At 36.5% G+C, this 23,842-nt stretch overlaps 2 protein-coding genes across 2 annotated transcripts in view; both read right to left on the bottom strand.

Annotated features, from left to right (window-relative positions):
* LOC139942294 (proprotein convertase subtilisin/kexin type 5-like) overlaps positions 1-7,647 on the bottom strand; it is a 50,157-nt gene extending 42,510 nt beyond the window's left edge. The window contains exons 1-2 of the mRNA XM_071939106.1: positions 7,084-7,647; positions 186-290 (exon numbers count right to left, since the gene is read on the bottom strand). Of these exons, the coding sequence (XP_071795207.1) occupies positions 186-290; positions 7,084-7,242 (264 nt within the window). The 5' untranslated portion in view covers positions 7,243-7,647. The remainder of the gene's footprint in view (positions 1-185; positions 291-7,083) is intronic.
* A 2,211-nt stretch (positions 7,648-9,858) lies between these two features.
* Positions 9,859-23,663, bottom strand: LOC139941884 (uncharacterized). Its single transcript, XM_071938530.1, has 5 exons — positions 23,513-23,663; positions 17,245-17,449; positions 16,413-16,775; positions 15,154-15,463; positions 9,859-13,979 (listed from the first exon to the last, which is right to left on the bottom strand). Exons 2-5 carry the CDS (start codon positions 17,422-17,424, stop codon positions 12,580-12,582), a joined length of 2,253 nt encoding a protein of 750 aa, XP_071794631.1. The 5' UTR covers positions 17,425-17,449; positions 23,513-23,663; the 3' UTR covers positions 9,859-12,579.
* Positions 23,664-23,842: the final 179 nt, after the last annotated feature.

Below are 23,842 nucleotides of genomic sequence, written 5' to 3'. Positions count from 1 at the left end.
AAAGAGTTGTCATAGATGAGTTTGATTTTACAGATCAGTCATTCACTATATGGGATGCAGTATGATAACTTCTTAACACTGTCTGATACAAATGTGCCAAGGTTTTCAGGCAGTATTCCTTCTAAAGGCATTACAGCACAGGTTGTGAGCTCTGTCTTTTCACGGCTGCATTTTCTTTTACTTACAGCAGCCTCATGCTTTATTGCTGTGTGGTCTCCTCTGCTAGGACTAATGGACCTCTTCTGTGTTGTGCGATGATAAAGGACATAGTGATCTTTCAAATTTTCCATCTGTCAAAAAAAAAAATATATTAATAAAAAGTTTGTGACATTTAGGACAAAAACTCTGGGAAGACATTTAGGAAGAGTAAGAAAACAATGTAAAACCTTTATCCAAACTTTTGTAATATTTCTCATTTAAAAATTGAGTTTTTCTATTACAATGTAACAGTGAATTTTATGCATTTAACAAAAAAAATTAATTTCAATAAAAAGATTAAAATAATTCTCTGAGTTGTGGTTTCAAAAATAATTTTTTAAATCAACCTAGACTTTGAGCTAATGAAATCTGAAACCTGCTCGTTATTCTATAAGTCTTTCACAATTGATTTTATATTGAAAAAATATATCATGTAGTTCAAGAATTCTTTGAGCTTTTTTTGAAATACTCAACTCTAGTGTACATGTAGGTATATTAATTCAACACCTGATCACAGTAATGTGACAACCTGCTTATAAATCATCTACTAATGTACTGAGATAAAAGTAGCCCACCGGGATAGGCAATGTACTAGCCATCATTCAGTTTGATTTAAAGCTTAGTTCAAATCTAAAAAATGTTTTGTCAAAATTTTATCTTTGTGATAAATGCACACCAGGCTAGTGTTTTAGATTTAGAGTGAGAGCCCTGAAGTACACATGTACTGTACAGCGTATGTCTCAGTAAGAAAAAGATTACGAGAAGATGAAGTAATGTAGAACAAAACAAAAACAACAACAATTTTGTGTTTGGGTCGTATCTGAACACCATATGTAAACATGTTTTAAATACAGAATACAATATAAAGCAGAATATATCACACAAAACGATAAGATTCATCTTAGTTTCATAATTTCCTTATAAATATTAAATAAACATTTAGTTTGCTCCCTTGACTTTAAAGCCATTGGACCCTTTCGGTTCAGAAAAAAAAAAAAGTTCACAGATTTACAAATAACTTACAGGGTTTACAGAAGGCAATGGTGAAAGACTTTCTTGAAATATTATTCCATGAAATGCTTTACTTTTTGAGAAAACAGCAAAACAATATAAATTCTCGTTAACGAGAATTACGGATTTATGTTAAACACATGTCATGACACAGCGAAACGCGCGGAAACAAGAGTGGGTTTTTCCGTTGTTTTCTCCCGACTCCGATGACCGATTGAGCCTAAATTTTCACAGGTTTGTTATTTGATATAGAAGTTGTGGTAAACAAAGTGTGGGCCTTGGACAACACTGTTTACTGAAAGGGTCCAACGGCTTTAAATCAAAAGCCTTTTACAAATCAATCATTCAATTCAAACACTGTTTGACACCTTTTCAGGTCTACAATTTCCCTGAGAGTAAAGCAGGAGTTCCTGCACAGGCCTACTACTGTCACCAGGTTAAACCATGGTTAAAACCAATCCAAACCAACCCACACAGTCTGGCGACTGCCAGCAATGTCCTGTTTATTCAGACAATAACCATTAAATGAATTGTAAAGATGTTTTCCTTTGTCATAATGGTGACGCTTTTAACTTCCTTTATGACTTCACCAAAGCAATCAATAAAATCATTCATTCAGTAAAAAGAACAAGTCTATGTTCTGGTTTCATCCACACACAAAAAGTTCAACAAAAATAGATAAGTACCATTGAACATTTGGAATTTGGAAGCTGTGAGTTTTCCTGGGAATCCCATCAACAAATGACATATATCAGGTTGTGTACAGCCTACCATACAGCTTGGACTGGACCTGTGGTTTTTCCAATGAACAGTACATGTAGATTACATTCCTGAACAATGGAATTGAGAATGAGTCACTCATCAGACCTTTTAGAATTTTTTTAGAAAATGACCCTGAAAAGTTGACAAGAATTTTCAAAACAAACATGTTGGACCTACAACTATGATAATAGAGCAGGGTTGGTACACAAACACCCTTAATGTTGTTGGATGGCTACATAGTATGTACATGTAGCTACAATTTATTGTTATTGTTCACTTTCCATGACATTACCGGATGGCTTTGGACCAATTTTACCTAGTTTTAATAATATTTGTTATTATAAACGTAGGGATACTGGGTTCATGTTGGGATTGGATAACATCATTGAATAGCCTTGATTTGCCTACTACTAGTACTACATGTATGTACATTATAACCAAAACGAGAACATTTCTTTGAAAAAAACAAAATTTAGCTTTAGAATCAAGAGCACAGTGAGTGAAATGTACTATAGCTTTTTAGCTGCTATTTAGATACCTCGGAGCCCTTACATGTATTCTAAAGTCGGATCATATAGTAAACAATAAAATATGAAATAGGTGGTTAAAAATAGGACAGTCCTTTTCTAGAACAGAGAGGTCTCATGAACTCCAAAAATCTACTTTGAGGTACATGATAATATAAAGCATTGACAGTTCTCTAAAAAGTAGAAAATCTACTTGGCAAGTGTCTATACACCATGGTGTTACCACAAACCAAATAAATAAAAAAAGCTGTATAACTTTTATTATCCAACACATATTTTCTCAGTTACCTCATCAACTCACTTATTGCACATAAAATAGTGTACACGCATTTCAACTTGTACTTTTGTACACAACTTATGTCATGCTTGACTTTGCAATTACAGTATGCATGGTGTAATACACAGTTACACACCAAACATTCATCAACACAATTTGTTCTACTTCCCCTTCTTTGTCATCAAACTTTAACCTACAGTAGAAACAATTTCATCCAAAAAACAGCCAAGGATGCTGGTGTACAGACATTTTCTACCACAAGCACTAAAGATTCTAAACAGATCCAATGTGGAATGCTACAATAAAGAACTCCAAACAATAGCAAACCAGAAGTCTTTGTGAGTGTTACGCATGGATGATTTACATTCTACAGCTCCACAGCAACACTACTCAGCAATTATAATCCACATTGGTGTCAATATTGGAATTCAGGCCACCAGTTCATGCACACAGGTACATGCCAGGTGGCTCAATGATCACTTAGCATACAATAACTTCATATCATTCAATAGTCAACTCCGCTTTTGTTAGGACTGATGAACATCACATGATGGTTCTTTATTCTTTCTTTCTTTTTTCCCTGGGGGGAGGGGGGGGGTTGTTCGTTGTGATGGATTTTTGTTTTGAAACTGTTTATAATATTGACTGTTGGGTTTCGTGACTGGTAACACTTTGATAGAAGTTTTAGCTTTTGCAAAGATAATTCTTAATGAATAGCCAATGATTTAAGTACAAGTTAAAACAATTTCATATGGTTTGCGGCATTGCATTGTGAATTTAACAATGTTAAACTTACAGGTAGTTTTTCACAAATTTGACATACTTAATTGATATATTTTTTGGCAGAAAATGTGTAGTTTGGGCCAGGCATGTCATGGGCAACTTCGATTTATTCCTGGTCATAATCTTGATGCCCTTATTAATGATCACGTGAAGTTGTTCACTTTGTTGTGGATTAAGTGCCCTTTGCAAAATGAAAATGGTCTTGTTTCTTTGAAGATTGAATTACATCAAATACCAAGATACATTATTGGGTTGATAATCCAGCACATACATGTGTCATGTAAGATCAGACAATGTTACACCTACATTTACCAGTAGAAAAATCCTTATACAACCATGAATGGATGTGTACAGTGAGGTATAGCACTATAATCTTTTAATTCTTTTTTATCATTGCCTGATGACTGATAACAGCTCTCTGTATCAATCATTGATGTCATTTTATCAATCTGTACCAAGATGGCCACTACAGTATACTATAAATTACTCATGTAGCTGAAATGAGGGCAAAGTTATTCAAATGGACAGACACGTTGCCTTGGACCAGTCGAGATGGTCTATGAAAAGCATTTGAAACCGTTTGTTATAATTTAAAATGCATGATTAGAAAGATGTTTTAAAAGTAGAATACTAAGATCCACCATATGCCTCAAAATTGCGTGGTTTTCCTTTAACTTTGCGAACTAACATGATCGACCATCTTACATGGAGTAAAAACCTTTACTCCACAAAATGGCGTGCCGTGTTACATGTAGTTCACAACGTATAAGGAAAACCATGCAATTTCGAGTCATATTATTATTTGTGTGGGTCATTATATTCTACTTTTAAAACATGTTTCTAACCATGCATTTCATAACAAACAGTTTCAAACACTTTTCATAGACAGAGTATGTCAGAGTTCTGCACCAATGATGTGATCATCTCTTTACCAATTGATAGTGTGAGCTCTGAGTCAGGAGTCTAGTCAGGCGCCCGCAATATTGCATGTTTGGGGCAATCTTTATAGATGACCTTTTTTCAATTCGTAAAAGCAAATGCATGTAGCAGAAAAATTAGTAAGAAGGAAAAAAAGTTTGCGGCATTAATTAATGTGCAGCTTGCGCAAATTTAAAAAATCTTCAAAGATTGTGCCCAACAAGCTATACAACATTAAGAACGCATCAGTGCCCGAAAGTCTTTACGAGCAAGTCAGTTGAGGACTTGTGTCTAATGGGATGTCAATTTCATCCAATTATCAAAATCAACAAATGACAGTAAAGTTTAAGTTTCCTCAATAAGGTAAAAATAATGTTTTAAACTTTGGTGTAATTTTTGTCCGCAATGGTACAGGACCTTTATACCCTGGACTCCATTGCGTTGTATGCAACGGAAGAGTCCAACCTGGGCTAGGAGTAGACCAATGGAAAAAAAAACAATCTTTGCAACCTATCTCTTTTCATCTTGTCTTTACTCTAATAATAGACAAAAGGACACACAAGTCTGCAATCTATGCACATAATCCCTGGTAAAAGGAAGATTTCAAACATTAATTCCACTACATTATGTCTCTGTATGGAACAAATGAAGCAGAACTTGATGAGTATGCATGGTGCAAGCTACCCGTTGGTACATAATTAATGGTTAATTCGGGTCATGTTATCTTGTCAACCCCAATTGTACTCAGACCTCACAGACTCAGCCCCTATTAAGTGCTTTTTAATTGAATAAATCACACCCCTGAGAGAGCATCCCCTTGTGTAGGCTTTCAGCAATTGTAGTTGGAATTTAATGACGACTGATGAGAGGAATGGCAGGATTGCTCTTTGGTTTTTAAGGGACCAAGGATTGTTAATCTAGGTTGTTTAATGGTTCAATAATCTCTCTAACAGATTTAGAAGAAAAAAACTATAAAGAACAAAACTTTGGGAACACAATCAAATTGGCAAACATTTAATTTACACGAGTTCAATACATTAGTTTAGTTCTTGATTTAAAACTAAATCAAATAACAAACCCAAGCATACAAATGTACCAATGATCAATTATAGGTCTATTATACTTTCATAGGTACTTCTTCCTCTATGAATGAAACAACCAAACGTAAGCAAGCCATGTTTCTTTATTTTGTGTATTGTAAACCCCAACATTTTACATCAAGACTGTACGTATCGGTCACGAGTACATGTGCAGGGGGGGAGGACTTGCTCATGAGAGACATTTTCAAGGGGTTACTGTTAGCATAGAGTAACTTTTATGTTCTGTGTGACTTTTTTTTAGGGGGGGGAGGAATGGGTGACTTTGTTGGGGGCAGCTTTGCTAGTTGGAGCATGCATGGGGCTATACAAATAATGGGGTGGGAGAGGGGCGGGAAGAGAAGGCCAGCTAATCAGTGTAACATTAAAGATAGATCTGCTTACTATGAATTGTGGAGGAAGACTCAGACGCCATGGTCTTCATGCTTGAAGTTCAAACCTAACGACAAAAGTTAACTATGGATGGACTAACCAGGGACTAACCATAAGACTCTAGAGGGCTCCTCCCTCACTTCAACCGACTATAACAGGTTCTACTAACACTCAGTAACAGCACTAACGTATACGTTATCGCAACTATAACAGCACATGACAGGGGATTATTCACAAAATGAACTTCCTAATGTCAGGTCACAACCCATTGAACTTCAAATATACTGTGGAAAAGTTTCCGTATGGCGCCACCACTTTTTCATTCGATATGAAATGATTTAGTATCTAATTTACCTCAATGAGATATCCTTTTTTGTAAAAATGAGTGAAAAAGTGGTGGCGCCATACGGAAAGTTATCCTATACTGTAAACAACAAAATTGTTGTTTGACCTTTGTTTGGGTGTTTCATCATAGTTGCGATAATCGTAAGCCTCCTGACAGAGCCAGGGAGCATAAAGGCTGGATTCTGGTTATCGGTTCTACAAACATTTCATCTTAACTTAAATTCATGGTCTCATTATTAATTAATTGTGATATATTTATTAACTTTTGACTCTCCCATGATTCTGTAGAGTAGAGGTTTACAAAGAACCATAGGAAATGAAAAATATTGGACATTTCATACAGTTGTAGAACTGCACTGGTGGTCTCTTTCAGTTTCATACGCAAGTTGCAACCGTCGTCATGAGTTTGTTTTTCTAGGGATTCCGTTTGCAGAGTATCACACAGCTCCAGGGACAGAATCAATCAATCAGCTACTCCTAGAACTATGAAGTTCGTTCAACTACCGTCTCCCGTAACGGGTCTCCCGTAACGGGAGACCCCGTAACGGGAGACAATAGCCGAACAAACCTCATATAGTCATAGTTCTAGGAGTATCAACGTGATCAATCAGCATACTAAGAATGTATTTTGTATTAAACCATTTGATTTGTACCAGCAAAAGATTAAAAAAATGTTTTTAAAAATGTTATTCAAATATCATTCATTTCTACCTCCATGATTACACAGTGACAGTGCATGCAATTGATACTCTACTACTCGGCCTATTCTATAGCATGTCTTGTCTAGCCTCACCTGTCCTCCATTGATAAATCCATATCTTCTTGCAAGTAAATCAGCCACTTCTTCCCCGCCTTCAATGTTTGCAACAAATTCATTAGTGTACGTGGAGAATATACCCTTCAATCCGAAGATGAACATCAAGGAAACGGAAGTAATCTGACACCAATCCATTGCTCTTAGTATCCGCTGTTTGCTTTGGTGTTTATGCTCAACTGGTTGACTCCATGAACAACTCAACCGAACAAAGATAAGTCCAGCGAACGAGAGTTGTCAACCTCACGATTCGGGAGAGACTCAAAAGAGACAAAAAGTTAACTCAAAATCCACGCAGATGCAGCGATATAAGTGTCAGTGTAAATCGCACGTGTGAATCATCTGGATGAAGTAATGTCTAACATGGTTGCTTTTTAGATGTTCTTTTTTATTGGTTTTAGTTGTTACTTAACACTTGCTTCTTCGATCGGGTTCTGCCCCTACTTTGCCTGATATCGATGGGGGACTGAAACGAACGACGACGATAGTGTGTGGTGGTTGTTCGTTGATGTTGTGAAACTTTGATTGATGGTCCGTGGTCGCGTCGTGTGTGTGTAGTGCGGCGGTCCGTGTGGTGCGCAATCCCCAAAAAAGTATTGTTCAGTAAGTCAGTGATATGCTATGAAGGATACGTACAAAGCACGAAGTACCAGTGAAGTAAGTACTTTTTGTAGGTCAGCAAAGTGCGCCCCCAATTGACTTGAACTTTTAGGGGGGTCCGTAAGTTTACATAATACCTTAAAGTTAGTAAGGTTATAGTTATTATTTCAAAACTTATTTACTTATCCATCCTAGCTTTCTCACCCATTGTTCCATTGTCTATGTCTTTCTTTCTATGTGTTTATTATGTTGGGCCTATTTAGACCTGTTAATGTGTCGGGTCCGTGCTTTAAACTTTCGGGGGTTATTTTCGAATTGGAACCGGGTGGTAGGTAGTAGACTAATGTGGTGATTAATATGCAAGGTATTTGCGTGTGGCATCATTTTTGGCGCTCGCGGCGTGGCACTGCTTTTATGGAGTTTTTTTTTTTTTTTTTTACGTCGCACTTGATTCTCGTCGCAGTATATTTCACGAGAGTAGTAGGCGCCACTTTCAAACAAACCGTTCGCGAGCAGTACGGTCAACATCTTGTCAGGCGCAAATTGGCGCATTTTTTTTTGCGCAAGTGGACCACGAGTGGCAAAGTTTGGTGAAATCTGGATACCCTTTGGTAATTTTAATGTCAAAGACCATCTCAACATCATGCATAAAATAACAAACCTGGCAAAATTTTGACACAATATTGGTTGTCGAAGCTGTTGCGAGAATGGGAAAAACGGCACCCGTCGCAACAGTTCAGTGTGCGTTCAGACGCTTGAATTCACGACCTCAGCTGAGGTCTCTTCCAATTCAAATGATTATTTTAGGGAAAAAAAATTATTTCTTTGTTCGTTTAAGTTTTTAGTGTCCATGTGCTTCATTTCGCCACTTCAGGTCGATCCTTATCATTGGAACTTCGGGCAATACGTGAGAGATCACCACCCACCACTTCAAGAAGGGGAGAGGCGAGGGATATCCCGCGACTTGTTATGAATTGGGGTGGTCATTTTTAACTTCGTCGCCAGTGAATGATGAATAGACTTAGAATGAAATGATAATAAAAGACCTCCTTAAGCACAAGTAGGTTTTCTAACCACTCAACTTAAAAAGAAGGGGAATTAAAATACAAAAATAAGTAAACGCAACAAAAACAACAACTGAAATAGGGCCCATGCGAGGCCGACTGAAAACCGGATCGAAATTGAAAATGCAGCGTGAACGCGAATTCTGCGAAGCAAATAATGCAACTTATAAAGATGAATGATATATAAAACGACCATACAGAACATTGGACTCCCCTATCCAACCCATAATATTAGTATAACTTGCTGATGTTTATGTCCTTTAGGAGACGTCGTTACTGTTCCAGTAAGACCTAATTATTCCAGATAGAGAAATTTCCAGCTTCAAAGGTAAACCGTGTCTGCTCATTGCAAAGAGGCCGCAATGTCATGTCCGTAATGATCTAAATGGCGTTAAATGATACTATAATAATAACAATTTTTTCCCCCAGAAAATTAACGTTTCTCTTTGTCAAAAAATAACTTTGGTAGATCTCTCTTGATCGACAGCCTTATTTTATCAGAAGCTCCTAATTATGCAAAACCCATACAGACCTCGTTATTCAATATCCCCAGGCCGTACCCGCAGTGTTTATCTATTTTGTTAAAAAAAACTTCCCTGCTAAGGTTTTTGGTTATTAGGAGGGAGAGGTAGTCAGAGAGAGTTGGAGAGGGGAAAGAGAGACATGTTGCATTTTTGTTGTGCAATTAATAATAATGCTTGAAATGCTCCAGTACAAATTTACAATTTCCTCACAGGGTGCCTTTTCCCAAGACGAAATTGCATTGGCGCCCTTTCCCTTTCAACAACGAAGCATAGGCCTGAGTCATTATCATTGCCAATAAATAAATGTTCCTGAAGTGATGTGAACCACGATAAAGACAGAGACTGGTCAGACAAGCGAAGAATACACACATATTCGTCTCTCTTTTAGGTCAAGACCCGCAATCATAATCCAGTCAATTATGAAACAATAAATGAAGACGATTGGCTATATATCGAACGGTATCAATTGAATAACGAAGGCCTGCATGCAATGAGATTATTTACACCTATGAAAAATACCACTGGCAAATCACAATATGTTTCTTGTAATAAATAATGCATTTTGATTTTATTCATGAAAATGTTGTAAATACATTTTGATATAAAGTTAATCTATTCTGACAGGCACTTTGTTTAATATGCTATTACACAAAATTACATTTAAAAAATATCAAACCCAGACAGTTGTAATGGTATGTTAACAGCAAAAATTTGTGTGGCTGCATCAATCAAAGTGACAAAAATGAATTGTTGAAATTAATTTCAGAGACAAAAACTCATTGCCTGGGAAAGTAAATTTCACAATATTTGAAACTTGAGATGGCCTTTAGGGAAATCAAACCCCAAACAAAGCATGTGCATGACTGTAATCTAAAAACAAACAGCATCAGAGTTTTAACATGAAAGCTAACTGAATACAACAATATTCACAACTAACAATCATTGAGAGAAATATATCCATCTGAAATTCAAAATGTCATTTAGAGATCTGACTTGAACACCACTAAACGATGACTTATACATCATTGTGTTTTTCAACAAAATTATCCACACTTCTTATTTTGGTTGCTGCAAGTGAAATAAGGTTGTTGAAAAACACAATGATGTAAAAGTAATCTTTTAGTGGTGTCAACAACTATTTATATCACTTTGTTATCCAAGAGAAAATGCACACTACTGTTTGCATATAACTGGCCCCGCATTTCTGATTTCATTGTGGATAGTACATAGTTTCCAAATTCTCAACAAAATCCCTCTTAATTAAGAGAAAAATAAGTTTGTCCTCAAACATCAAAAGAAAAGTGATTATTTGTGTCAGCTATTTACGGAGTCACTTCGATACATGTACTTAAAGCACCACATGGCCAACAAAATACAATAAAACTACCCCGTCAAAACATAATTTCAAGAGGTGGTATCGTTTTTGAGACACTGCCCCAAAATCTGGAGTAGTTATGTCCACACTGGACAATAATAGTCCATAACTGAATACACAATTCTAAAGCCTTGTGCATACTGCATATACATGTACATAGATGCAAATTAAACTATTGGCAAAGCTTGACTGACCCTTGTGTTTACAATGTTCTTTGTGTTCATGAAAAGCTGATTACAACAACAAAAATAACAAAAGTTAGCATCAGCATTTAAATAGCTATGATTGTAGCACCATCTCAATAAATGATTTACACACCAAATTATGTAACAAGTTATAGCATGCAGGTACTGCTGTCAACTTTGGCATGCCTATCAAAACAACAAATCTATACTAAATGTTACTGAAATAATTGTTCCCTTACATGATATAAAATATTGGTTACTTGCACAGGCAGGGAATGAGTCAAATGACATGCCACCTTTTAAGGAAGAAAATAACAATAAGGAATAATATGTACAACTTAATGTACCTAGAATTGAATATTTAGGATTCTGTCAACATTTAAAGTAACTACAAAGAGCTTATTTGGCAGTTAACAAAACTGAACAGGTACATGTACTATGCTCAATTTCCCCTTGACATAATTCATGATTCTACCAAGAAGTTGAATTGCAGTCACATAATACCATAGACTTTTTGATTTTCTCACATTGTCACTTCAATCTACCATTTATTTCCATTTCACAGATATAGAATGACATCTTAGGAAAAAAATTAGAGTGGAGGCAAAATCCGAAAAAGCAGGACTTGCAGTGGATATGCCTTGGAAAAAACCCAACACAACAGCAAAACATATCAAAAACAAAGCATTTTAGTACAAAAACAAACAATGGCATTACACAATGGAGTATGCTCTAGAATGAGATCATAACTTGTAAAAGCAAACTAAACTAAAAGACATTTTTTTCTTGAAACAAAAATGACAAGTTTTATGGTTGTAAATGCTCGACTATTAAGTATAGCTTTATATTGCCCTGTTGTTAATACAAGGGAAAACAACTCGTTGATCTGTTACATGAATATTTCATAACTCGACTGTAGTGCCTATTTTGACTTAAACATCCCAGATGACTTTATTAACCCTTTAGAGAACATTCATTTCTGTAATGTTCATTTCTTTAATCAAATTTGCTTCAGTAGAAATGTCAACAGAAACACGATGAACAGCAAATTAAGTTTTGTGTTTAGAAATTGGGTTATTAACATACTGCATTGAAACATTTCATATTGGGACATAACCTTTCCTTTGTAAATGGAAGTACATGTACGTGTAGGTCAAACCTTAAAAGGTTTGGGTACTTTTTGTAGGACACCAAACACAATTTCCAAAGATGTACATTAAACTTACACGGTTCGAAGATAATGGTAATTACTGCTTCCCCTTAAATTATTACTTGATGAGGTGTAGTTTTTTAGGAAAGAGCAAAACAATGCCACAAAAAGTGAGATGAATATTATTTTAGAATTATATTAGAATATAAATTATTATATTAGAATACGTATTATTTAATACAAAAACTGGTAAATACGTTTGACATGCTAAAAAAACTGCGCCAATTTTTGTTGTTGTGACATTGTTTTACTTATTTCTCAAAAACTACAGCACCTCAGCAAGTAATATTTTAAAGAAAGCCTTCTAATACTATTATCTCCTTAGTTTAATGTAAATCTGTGGACATTGTGTTTTGTGCATTGTGATTGTACCCCAATCCTTTAATGGGCATTTCAGTACAAGCCACTTGTGGCCGCTATTGAAAACAGTTCTACCTGTCAGAATTATACAATTGTGGATTGATTTGGATAGAGTTGTGGTCATACATGCACATCTATAACAACAAGACTGGTTGAGTCAGTGGTTACTGCCTTTATGCATGTAAAACCAGTCTTGTTTTTTAGGTCTGACACTCTTTTCTCTTGGTGAGTTACTCCCCCTGGATCTAGGACTATGCACAGAGGTAGGTTTATCACCATCTGGTCTCTGGGGTGAGTGAGGGGATCCTGATAGGATCCCTGGATTTCGTGGAATTTCCACAAATAGCACTTCATCAAAACCTGTTGGTCTTGGCATTACACTGTCTGGGGTCGTGTAATCAACGTAACCTCTAACCTGGGACCTTTGTGTCATGGATAAAAGTTCTCTTGCATTGGAGCTTGAGGCCACTTGTGGGGGTAGATTATCCACTATGCACTTTTCTTGAAGTTTTAAGCCGTGATTGTTTGAGGAAAACATTATATTCCTTGGGCTCTCTTTCGCATCTACAAGTTGGCAAGACTTCTCAAGGCATTTCTGAAGTGTTTTTTCTTCATCATAGAGCACCTTGTTGTTGGCAAGTTGGGGAGCATGTATGTCAGGGAGGTCTTTATTTTCACGTTCCTTTCTCCGCACACTCTGTAGCTGCACTTCCAATGTGCCTTCATCTGCAGGGATCTCTTCCTGTTTCTCCTTTTGAAGCTTGTCGTCGATTGCCTTTTCAGACGGGTTGTTGATTAAGTCGGCCTCTGGAACAGGTTGTTCCATTTTCTTCAAAATGGTATTTTTATCAAATTTAGGGGAAGGCCCTTGGATGTTTTTCTCAGAAGAATCTCTGACTGAACCCAAGACTTGCTCCTTTTGGGCAGATAAGTCATCTTCTTCCACTTCTTTTTCAGATTTTGTATCTTCTGATTCAGATTTCTCGCTTGATTCTCCGTCAGATTCTGTTGCACCTTTCTCCTGTACATCCTTCATAGAGCTCCTTGCAGCCATGTCCTGTTCCCAAAGCAAAAGCTTATGCTCTTTACAGTCCTCATCTGATTTTTCGCTGGCTTCGTTCTCATTCTTCTCATTATTCTCCTCCTTGGCAGGAAGCAGATGTTTGGGAGGTGCCTTCAGTGAAGTCTTATCCAAGACTAATTTTTCCTCAATGTCCTCCCCTGAGTCTAGATCAGAGTTGTCTCGAGAAGAGAAACTCAACATCTCCATTTTCCAGTTGTAGTCATCTTTAAAATCATTGGTTGCAGCCAACTCTAGAGAGTTAAGACGAGGCTGGTCTTCAACTTCCATCACAAATTGGGTCTCACTGAAGATCATCTTGCGAAGAGTCACTGGAGACAGGTTGTCTACCTCATACTCCACATGGAAGGGGTCAAGTTCCTGAGGCTCATCAGAGGCACATGAGTAGATGTTGAGGTAAGGGTGTTGTATGGCTTCTTCAGCAGAGGCTCTGTCAATTGGGTTGAAAGTCAACATGGACTGAAGGAGGTCAAATGCTACAAAGGAAAAAAGTGAGGAACCACAACTATCATTAGTATCAATTGAAAAAAATCCCACCCCAAAACACAAAAAAACAATAATTATTTCACCTTCACACAATATTCTCCACACTTGGGTGTCTGCCCTCCCAAAGTTTAAGACCGCCCTGCCAAAGAATTGGCCGCCCTGCCAAAATAACTGGCTCCCTGACAATAACTTAAAAAAAGAAAACGGAACACAACTTAAATGCAGCGCGCATCGCATTTAAAAGTTTTCTTTGAGACAGATTTTTTTTACGCCAGGCGCTCACTCAAACTAAGGCCCTGTTTGGTGAGCTTGCTGACCGCCAAACCGCTACATTGTGATTGCACTAAACTGATTGACCAGCCAGGCAACAAGTACCGCTTCAAGCGTTGTTGAGTTATACAAAAGTATAACAGGTACAATACATGCTTCGTTGGTCTGATCTTTATTGTACGTAAAGAATGATTGGTCAGCGTATTTGCTATTAATAAACAATGACCAATGAGGTGTGAGCTCTAATAAATAGGTGAAGATTGCAACGATCTTGAATACTTCCAACGCAAAGGTTTTCATAAGCAGCTCCCGAGTGTTTCGCAAAGTGTAAAGATTATCTCTACTTTTTAAAGAACAAGATGAATATAAGCTAAAAAAAATTGTGTGTAAGTTGTTTCTGCGAGGGATATCTGAAAGTTAAATAACACTTTTTTAGTGAGCATTTCTTTTGAAGTTTGGTCACATCAACGTCTTTGGTTCGTCACAACAGTCGTTGAAAAAAATATAAGCCAGTTGTATTGTCAGTATTCACTTTCCTTAGTTTGTTCTTTAAAAAAAAATTAAAAAAATAGTTAATGGCCTGACGTTTCGACCCTAGTAGAGTCTTTCTCAAAAGCCAAATGACAACTCAACAAACATGAACAGGTAACTAAGAAAAATTCATTTGATATTTTAAATGGTTCTTAAAAACGGGACGTCTCGGCTCATCGTAACTTCTTTATAGCCGGCACTTACACGAAACCCCCTCGCAGTCATAATGTCCTCAGACTGACGGCCGATGATGACGTCATACCAACGGGCACTAATCTGATGACGTCAAGCCGCCCAAAAACGTCTGTGGAAAACACTGACCCTTAATGAACAAAATAATGTATTTGAAACACAAGAACTCACCATCTGGATCAATGTCTGGAAGCACATCAGCTAAGGCAATGCGGGGCGAGCCCTTGTAGTTCTTAAGCATCTTCCTTGGGATTGAATCCTCTACCTCCACCAAGTCGGCCTCTTGCACCGGAATCACCTCAAGGATCAAAAGCATCTGCTCTAGGTCATGATCACCAGGGAAGATTGGCTTACCAGTTAACATCTCAGTGAAGATGCATCCAGCTGACCACATGTCGATGGCCTTGGTGTAGTCAGAGGGGCAGAAAATGAGCTCAGGGGAACGATACCATCGTGTTGAAACGTTCTGAGTCAGGTGACCCTGTGTATGACCAAATCAATTCATTTAGACAAACACTTCATAATAAAATCATGTTTGGAAGAACGAACTTTAAAAAGAAATAAAAAGTAAACATAAAATGCCAGATCTTAAAAGATCTGTCGCCCAATATCATAGAGCTGCTTAAGCAGAAAATAGTGCAAAGCAGTTTTAAAAAAATGAAAATGATCAGCAAGATACCAGTCGGTGATTGTATTGAAGAAATAGTACTTGGGCTGGTGATCATAATTTTTGTTGCATTTAGCTACCTTTTGTGCTTAGGCAGCTCTACGAAATTGGACCATGATGCACTGTAACACGGCAAACGATGCACTATCACACAGCCGCCGTCTAGTAAAACTAAGACATATCATGTGACGCGCTCTAAACCAATGAAAAGGCAGAATATTTGTAAGGGGTGTTATAATATGTAATAGCAACAAACTATTTATCAGTATTCCAAGAGGAACATGTAAATGAAGCTTTTTCATTAAGGATGAAATCAGATGAAAAGATGAATCATTGAATGGTGGCTTGGTACTGACTTTTGTGGAAGATTGTTGAGCATTCTAACCTCAAACAATAGGTTTTTACATCAGGCAACTCTGACAAATGAGACATAGGGTGCGTTCGATTAGCTTCCCCGTGTCGACCCCGCGGTGCTCATTCGGGTAAGCCCCTGCCAAGAGCTAATCGAAAGATCACACTCGTCCTCTTGCGGTGACGTCATGCAAATCGGGCAAGCCCCAAGCGACTCATTCCACAAGCAAGACACTGGGGCTGACCTGAGTGAGCCCCTGGAATGACGTCAAAGCTATTTGAACGTACCAGGGGCAGATCAAAGTCGACCCAGGGAAGCTAATCGAACGCACTCATACACTTAAACTCTAAATGCAATAAACTCCTTCATTATTTCATTATTTACTACATTAAATAATACAGTGTGACAAACCTTGTGGGAGTAGTCAGGATCAAGAATTCTGGCCATCCCAAAATCACCTATCTTCAGAACTAGATCTTCCAGATTAATAAGAAGATTACTTGGCTTTAGGTCTCGATGGAGAACATTAGCACTGTGGAGGTACTTGATGCCCCGCAGTAGCTGGTACATAAAGAGCCTTGTGTGCTCCTTGGTTAGAGTACCTCCATCAATGATATGACGAAGATCTGTATCCAACAGCTCCTCCACTATGTACACCGCTGGTGCTTTGGTCACGTTGTCATGATCGCTGTCTGGTGGAGAGAGGACATCGTGGATCTTGACAATGTTCTCATGCTGAAGCTTACGAAGGATTCGAACCTCTCTAAGAGCAACCTGTTTGTGTGAGTTGACAGTGTTTAAATTTAAAATTAGTCATACCTTTACTATAGGATATGAAAAGTAATATCTAATCATTAAAAAAAACATATTTCCAGCTAATATTGATGTGCTATTGCCAATTTCAACACACAAAAAAGTGAAATAATAATATTTAGGTAAAAAAAGAGTTTCTCTCACAGCAGGGTAAAACTCTAAAAGACTAAATGTATTGTATGAAGACAAATGATGGCTGTCCAGTAACAGTGGACGGCCATCATTTGTCTACACACAAAACCAGTTTAGAATTGTAAGGTTTTTAAATTTAAAATGATTCAAAATGATCTGATTTTTAATTGCAGGAATACTTGGTCAAGATATTAAACACTTTCTTTTGCAGACAGTGTTTGGAGTCTCTAGTTTTGTTTATATTAATGTTTTTTAAAGTTTTTTGTATTGTGTTAAAGTGATTATTATTAGATTGTACCTTGCAGTTTTTCTGATCTGCCAGGATAACCTTCTTGATGGCAACACATTTGTCCCCTTCCACATCCACAGCCGAGTACACCTGGCCCCCACCACCAAACCCAAGGGGTTGAAGATCACAGAACCGAGACCCAACATAAAAACTTTGATTAAGGTCAAGGTACTGCTGCTTTTTGGCCATCGTTAACTAAAACTGTAGAACAAACCTGGAATAAAAAGGGCAATGGTGAAGTAAGCACATGATGGTCGAGTTGGACAGGGAAAACTATCTAAACACCTGATACAAGGCAGTGCGGCAGTGCGTGTGCTGTCCAATTCTAATGCCTCCGCTCACCCAAATGGCTGGACATAAAAATACTGACACAACGCGGTGTTACGCCTTGTAACACCCCTTTCACAGAATGGTTCAGTCTGACTCATCGAGCTCAGGTGCGGCTCGTCAATCCACTCTTCTGGTACCTGCGGGTACAGCACCGGTGACCAAAAATTAAAGCTTTGCACATTATTGAGAAGTCAAGGAACTTGCGCTGTGTCAGAAAAACAACAGTGAGTACCGAGTAGAAAATTGCATTTTTTAAAGACGCTTTGGAATGAGTAACTCAACAAAAAAGCAACGCAAGCAATATGTCCCTTGCTTTTGTTTTGTTCTGTATACTTTGTATGTGTTTTTATGCCGAATAAATTATAATAATAATAATATTAATGAATGTATTTAAATGTGTAGGGAAAGTTTTTGTTGTGCTAGTACTAGTACAAAGGAAACTGATGTTATTGATGACAAACAACCGTAAAATGCTCACCTATCAAAAAGACAATTTCGAAAACATCTAGCGTTAAAAAGGAGGCCCAAAATGTTAGACAGGCCTGTATAGTTAGTAGGCCCTATGTTATAAGTTATAAGGCTTAAGGGAGCAATTTTTTCTAGTAGTAGTAAAGTTAGTGCAACCATGATGTGGCGAGATGTGACTACATTTTATACAAATGATGTAGACCCAGTAACATTTTTTTTGAAATGTTGTCATTTTGCTCTTATACTTATCATTATCGGTTGTACTATTACGTTCGAAAAAAAGGAGGTGTTTGCAATACAGCCCCCAGTTACATTTTATGTCAATAAACAAATGCTAATAAAGATAGGAAATTGTGTGGTAAAACAATTTTTTTTAACATAGTGACAAAGAATTTCATTAAAAGTTAATATCAATTCATAGAGTAATTATGTTTACTTCTGAAGTTCCCTGTTTATAATGACGCAAATTTTAAGCCTTTCTTTTCTTTTTGGAAGGTTAAAATAAACATTTTTTTATTATTATTATTTTTTTTTATCCGTTTGTATATCTTTTAAAATAAATTAATAAAAGTTAAGTTTAAAACAGGTAGGCCCTATGTAACCTCCAACAATGGAAAGAAGCTTAACAAAAAGGCAATCAGAACATAACTTATTTTAACACTCTCCAAATTTAACCCAATAAATCCCAGTGAGAAAGTCGCCAAGTGTTTCTCATTCGGGTCTATTTTATGTGTATCAGCGAATTGCGCAATGTTTGATGTTACGCCATTTTTAGGTCAGGGGACACGTCCGTTTAAAGGACAATTTGCGCAGACATGGTGTGTCGAAATGCGCACTGCCGCCGCGCTGCCTTTGACCATGGACCTGATTTTGATGTTTTTTCTGGAAGCACCTTCTCTATAAATTTGCTTTGCGATTGTTTGCGACAGTTTATAATACCAAAAATGTCATTTGGAAGCATTTTCAGGAGAAAAATCTACATCTGTCCATATTTCATGTGTTGAAATCTGACAAAATTCTATATCATGTACTTTGGTTTCTCACATTAGCATGAAAGAAAGAGCACCCTCCAGTATTCTTGAAAATATACTTCTTGTGGCAGTGGACAAAAAGGACGTTGAGAGATTTAGATGCGTCAGTATCTGATCCCAAAAACGCAAAAGTAAACTTAATTTTTCACAATTTTACAGCTTCTTTTCCAAGATATTTTTTTGGGGAAAAGTTGTCATATGGCACCACCACTTTTCCATTCGATACGAAATAATATAGTATCGCACTTACCTCAATGAGACATCCCTTTTTGTAAAAATGAGTGAAAAAGTGGTGGCGCCATACCGAAAGTTATCCTTTTTTTTTCTTTGGAATTATTAATCTGTATTATTCTAGAAAACTAAATCCTCGTTTGATTTGGAAAAGAAACATTATCAAATGGTGAGTTATTCACAGGGGCTCTACTTTTCACACACAAACAAAATTGCCATTTCAGTCCGCGCAAAGTGCAGATAAGGCAACGTTGCATTATTGTGTAACCAGTAGCGCAATAATGCAACTTCCGGTGTAAAAGTAGAAAAATGTAAGCTACGTTGAAAACAAGGTGAAATACTGTCAATGCTAATCAGCTTATGTGGTCTGAGGGTAAAATAAAACATCTTCACTGTTGTTTTAGGATAGTTGGGCTGGTTGGGGATGGGGTGGGGTGGAGCATGGAGGAGGGGTGGGATATGGGGGCGGAGCTAATACTACACGTGAGAATAGCGTCGATCATGTTTAAAGATTTAATTATTCATTTTTTTAAGCTTCATAATTATATTCTGTATTTACATTGAGTTTTTAATTGTAATACATTTCTTTAATAAAATTATTTCTGAACATTGATTAGTTCTTTTTTGTATTTATATTTATAATGACGATTTAATTCCTTCTCTGTGAGCACAGGCTTTCTCGATCTGCTGGCTCCAAGTCTTTTTCTCTGGCTGGGCTGAAGGAACGGAACAAGTTACCTAAACTCGTCAGGGAATCATCTTCTACTGCCATTTTCAAGAAAAACCTCAAAACCTACTTTTTCAGTCAGCCTCAACATTAATATTTTGTTGTTTTGTTTTTCTTGTTTCTTTGCTTGGTTCTTGTTTAGTTCAGGTGCTATAAATACCTATTTATTATTATTATTATTATTATTATCAACTTTCAAATGTTTTATTTTTTTCTAAGTCTCATATTTCAAAAGTGTACATTTTCTAGGTTTTATTTTTAACTTTGAAAGAGCAATAAATAATAAATATAAACTATAACTTGTGTTTAAAGCCATTGGACCCTTTCGGTACAGAAAAAAAAAAAGGTCACAGATTTACAAATAATTTACAGGGTTTACAGAAGGTAATGGTGAAAGACTTCTGTTTGAAATATTAGTCCATGAAATGCTTTACTTTTTGAGAAAACGGTAAAACAATTTAAATTCTCGTTAGCGAGAATTACGGATTTGTTATAAACACATGTCATGACACGGCGAAACGCGCGAAAACAGGAGTGGGTTTTTCCGTTATTTTCTCCCGACTCCGATGTCCGATTGAGCCTAAATTTCCACAGGATTGTTATTTTATAAGTTGTGATACACGAAGTGTGGGCCTTAGACAATTGTGTTTACCGAAAGGGTCCAATGGCTTTAAAGTAAAGTTATTTCTAGAAAAATTTACTGACAGTGATTGAATAATTTAAAATAAAAAATGGCAAATTGCAAACTGCATGGTCACTTAAAAAAATGTAAATAAAAATAATTAAAAATTTGTCTCATACAAAAACACATAAGTTTCATTTATGGTAATGATTAATCAAGATTGCACAATTTTAGTAAACATCAAAGTGAAAAACATTTCTTGAATAAACATTATATAAATCTTTAAAAATTAACAAAAAATGTGATTTTCAAATCAAATGGAAGTCAGCAATTACAACAATGTTACACTTTTACCAAGTTAATAAAATGTTGCCACCATGTGTGTTCAGAATGTTGAATAGGACATCTAATTAGTACATAACTTCCTGCTGATCGGCGTGCCCAATCGTTTTTGTTGAAAAGTGGATATACCAAGTTTAGTTCTGCCCTAATTAATAAAGATTGCACAAACCAAAATTAATTATTTTATATCACTGATGTTTAATTTGTAGCCATACTTAACAAAGATTGCACAATTAAAATAATTATTTATTAATAATTATTTATTTCCGAAATAATTACTGTACCTTCCTTTTTACTTGTTTACATTTGGTTGCAATCTACTGTTTTAAATCAATTATGTCAATGGGACGGGCCGGGATGGCTAAGTTAGAGACCCGCATGCACATCTCCCCCTCTCTCAACCTCCAAAATATTTTGGGTCCACCACAACGAACTTGTCTGGCGTAAATGAAAAATTCCGGCATCGGGCGAATCTCAAGTTTCAAACCACGGTCCCTTGGACATAGACAGGCCTACTCTTGCCAAAGTTGTCACTGTATTTACTTAGGTTCCCTGCTTTAATATGAAATTCTCGTCTACATACAAAATTTGTTATCCAAACTACTTCAGCCAAGGCAAGGAGCAAAGTTACTAAAATAGTTATTACTATTACCATAGAGGAAGTTACAAGGCTCTTCCAAGTTTCCCGCCATCTGTTTATGTTTCGCGCAATTCATGAATGGTCAGGCACGTCAATACATTTAAAAACTTAACATCAATAAAGTTTTTATTTTATTAAATTTTAACAATAAAAAATATTCAGTTTAATTTAAAACTGTAATATCATTTTTGTATTTGGGTCTGTCCACACTAATGGGACCATTTGATGTGACTTTTTTTTATAAATGGGTGACAAAAATAAACAAGAAGAGTTTTGTCAAGCTTGTTTCCCATGCACATTCCAAATCACTTCAAGGTTTTTGTTTGCAAAAAGCAAGACACATTTATCTGTATTTTAGCAATAGCTGGGGATCATCTTCAAGATGATTATGTTTGTAACAGGGGAATGTTGGACAGACATTTCGTACATAAATGGTGAGAAAGGCATAATAATATAAACAGATTGCCAAAAATGTTGTCCCCTACAATGCTGTCCCTGCAAAGAATGTTTCCAGGCAAAACCAAGACATCTGCGTGGGTACTCAAGAAACTACAGGGAATTATCTTGAAGATATTAGGTTTGTAACATGGACAGATATTTGTCACAATATGTCTGTCCATGTTAAAAACAAACATTCATACCAGCTGAAAAACCTCAAGGTACTCTTGGTTTATACAGATAACCATAAAAATAGGGGCAATGGGTCTAACTTAATTAACCTTTGAGTAAATCAAATAATTAATTATTTGTGTCATCCATTTCTAGTCAATTCCAATACAAAATGTCTGTCCTCGTTACAAACAATGTGTCTTAAAGAAAACTGTGTAACTTCTTAAATAATAAGACATTTGTTATACTGTTTGGTAAGCACACTCACTATCAGCAGAGAATTGTACAAAACAAAATACAGGGGAAAATGTTGTATTTTGTGTACCCTCCCAGTCACAGTCCAAAAAGTTATCTTTTGGAACCAAAAAGACCCATTAGTGTGGACAGACCCATTTACTATAAACAATGTTATTTTAACATAAGAGTGGTTTTTAAACTTGCATAAATTAACACCGCTGGACGAGGATACAATCTGACACAGTAAAATGGCGTCGCAGTTTTCCTGAACGGCAAGTGTGGAGTGATGATTTTCAAAAGCCATTTGCACGAAAACGCACAGATAACTTTTTGATTTGCACAGATAGAAAGTTGGGTAAGGAACTGTACAATACTATTATATGATTTTAACTATTCCAACAAAGCCTTTTTCGATTCCCTTTTTGTGTTTGAATGCAAGAGTTGCCGAATAGTGCAACTTTGAAGTAGTGCAATTTGTCAACGTTTCTCAATTCTGCTACTCAACATTGCACAATAATGCAACGTTGCCTTATCTGCACTTTGCGCGGACTGATTTTGACAGACTCGCTAGTCATGCTCAGTTACTTAAATGAGATATCCCTTTGGAAAAGTTTCCGTATGGCGCCACCACTTTTTCATTCGATATGATATAATATAGTATCTAATTTACCTCAATGAGATATCCCTTTTTGTAAAAATGAGTGAAAAAGTGGTGGCGCCATACGGAAAGTTATCCATCCCTTTTTGTAAAAATGAGTGAAAAAGTGGTGGCACCATTCTACGGAAAGTTTTACACTAAAATTTGACATTTCATTAACCAAGCCAAGGCCAAGGGGCCTACAAATAGTACAATTGTACTCACTGTACAATTGTACTCACTGTCTATATTCTATAATAGTATATCATTTATCAATGATTGTTATGTGAAATAAACAGAATTTCTAGTAGTAGGCCTAGATGTCCTATTTTTGTGTGAATTAAAATTGAATTTACTTTAATTAAAATTATATTAAACAAGACTTTTAAATAAATATACTTACCGTTCTCAAGGATTCTACAATAATAGGAGTGGTTGCGTTCCCTGTTTAACCAAGAGCGTACCATTTCGTGTTTCAGACGGTGTATTTTATTGTTATTTGTTCACATAATTTTGCCTCCGATACATCAAATCATTCATCACAAAATAATCACTTTTCTTTCTTTCGGTTATGTTGTTGTGTGTGGAGTGGTGAGAGACACGACCAATATTTAATTGGGTACCAGTCTACACTTGACCCTTTTCGAAACTACGGATTCAGCATGGTCTGGACTCTTCCAAAAAGGTGACATGTGGGCTTTCGACCAAACGGATTCAAAGCCGGATGTCGAGC

This window comes from Asterias amurensis, chromosome 9, assembly GCF_032118995.1.
Source record: "Asterias amurensis chromosome 9, ASM3211899v1".
Lineage (NCBI taxonomy): Eukaryota > Metazoa > Echinodermata > Asteroidea > Forcipulatida > Asteriidae > Asterias > Asterias amurensis.
Note: the sequence above shows the minus strand (reverse complement) of the source record. Positions and strands in the feature narration are given on the sequence as shown.

Excerpts from the sequence above, each read along its gene's own strand:
- LOC139941884 (XM_071938530.1), bottom strand. The coding sequence starts at position 17,424 with ATGGCCAAAAAGCAGCAGTACCTTGACCTTAATCAAAGTTTTTATGTT. Across the intron at positions 16,776-17,244 it reads CAGATCAGAAAAACTGCAAG|GTTGCTCTTAGAGAGGTTCG; the intron begins GTACAATCTAAT and ends TCACACAAACAG. Across the intron at positions 13,980-15,153 it reads TCCAGACATTGATCCAGATG|CATTTGACCTCCTTCAGTCC; the intron begins GTGAGTTCTTGT and ends TTTCCTTTGTAG.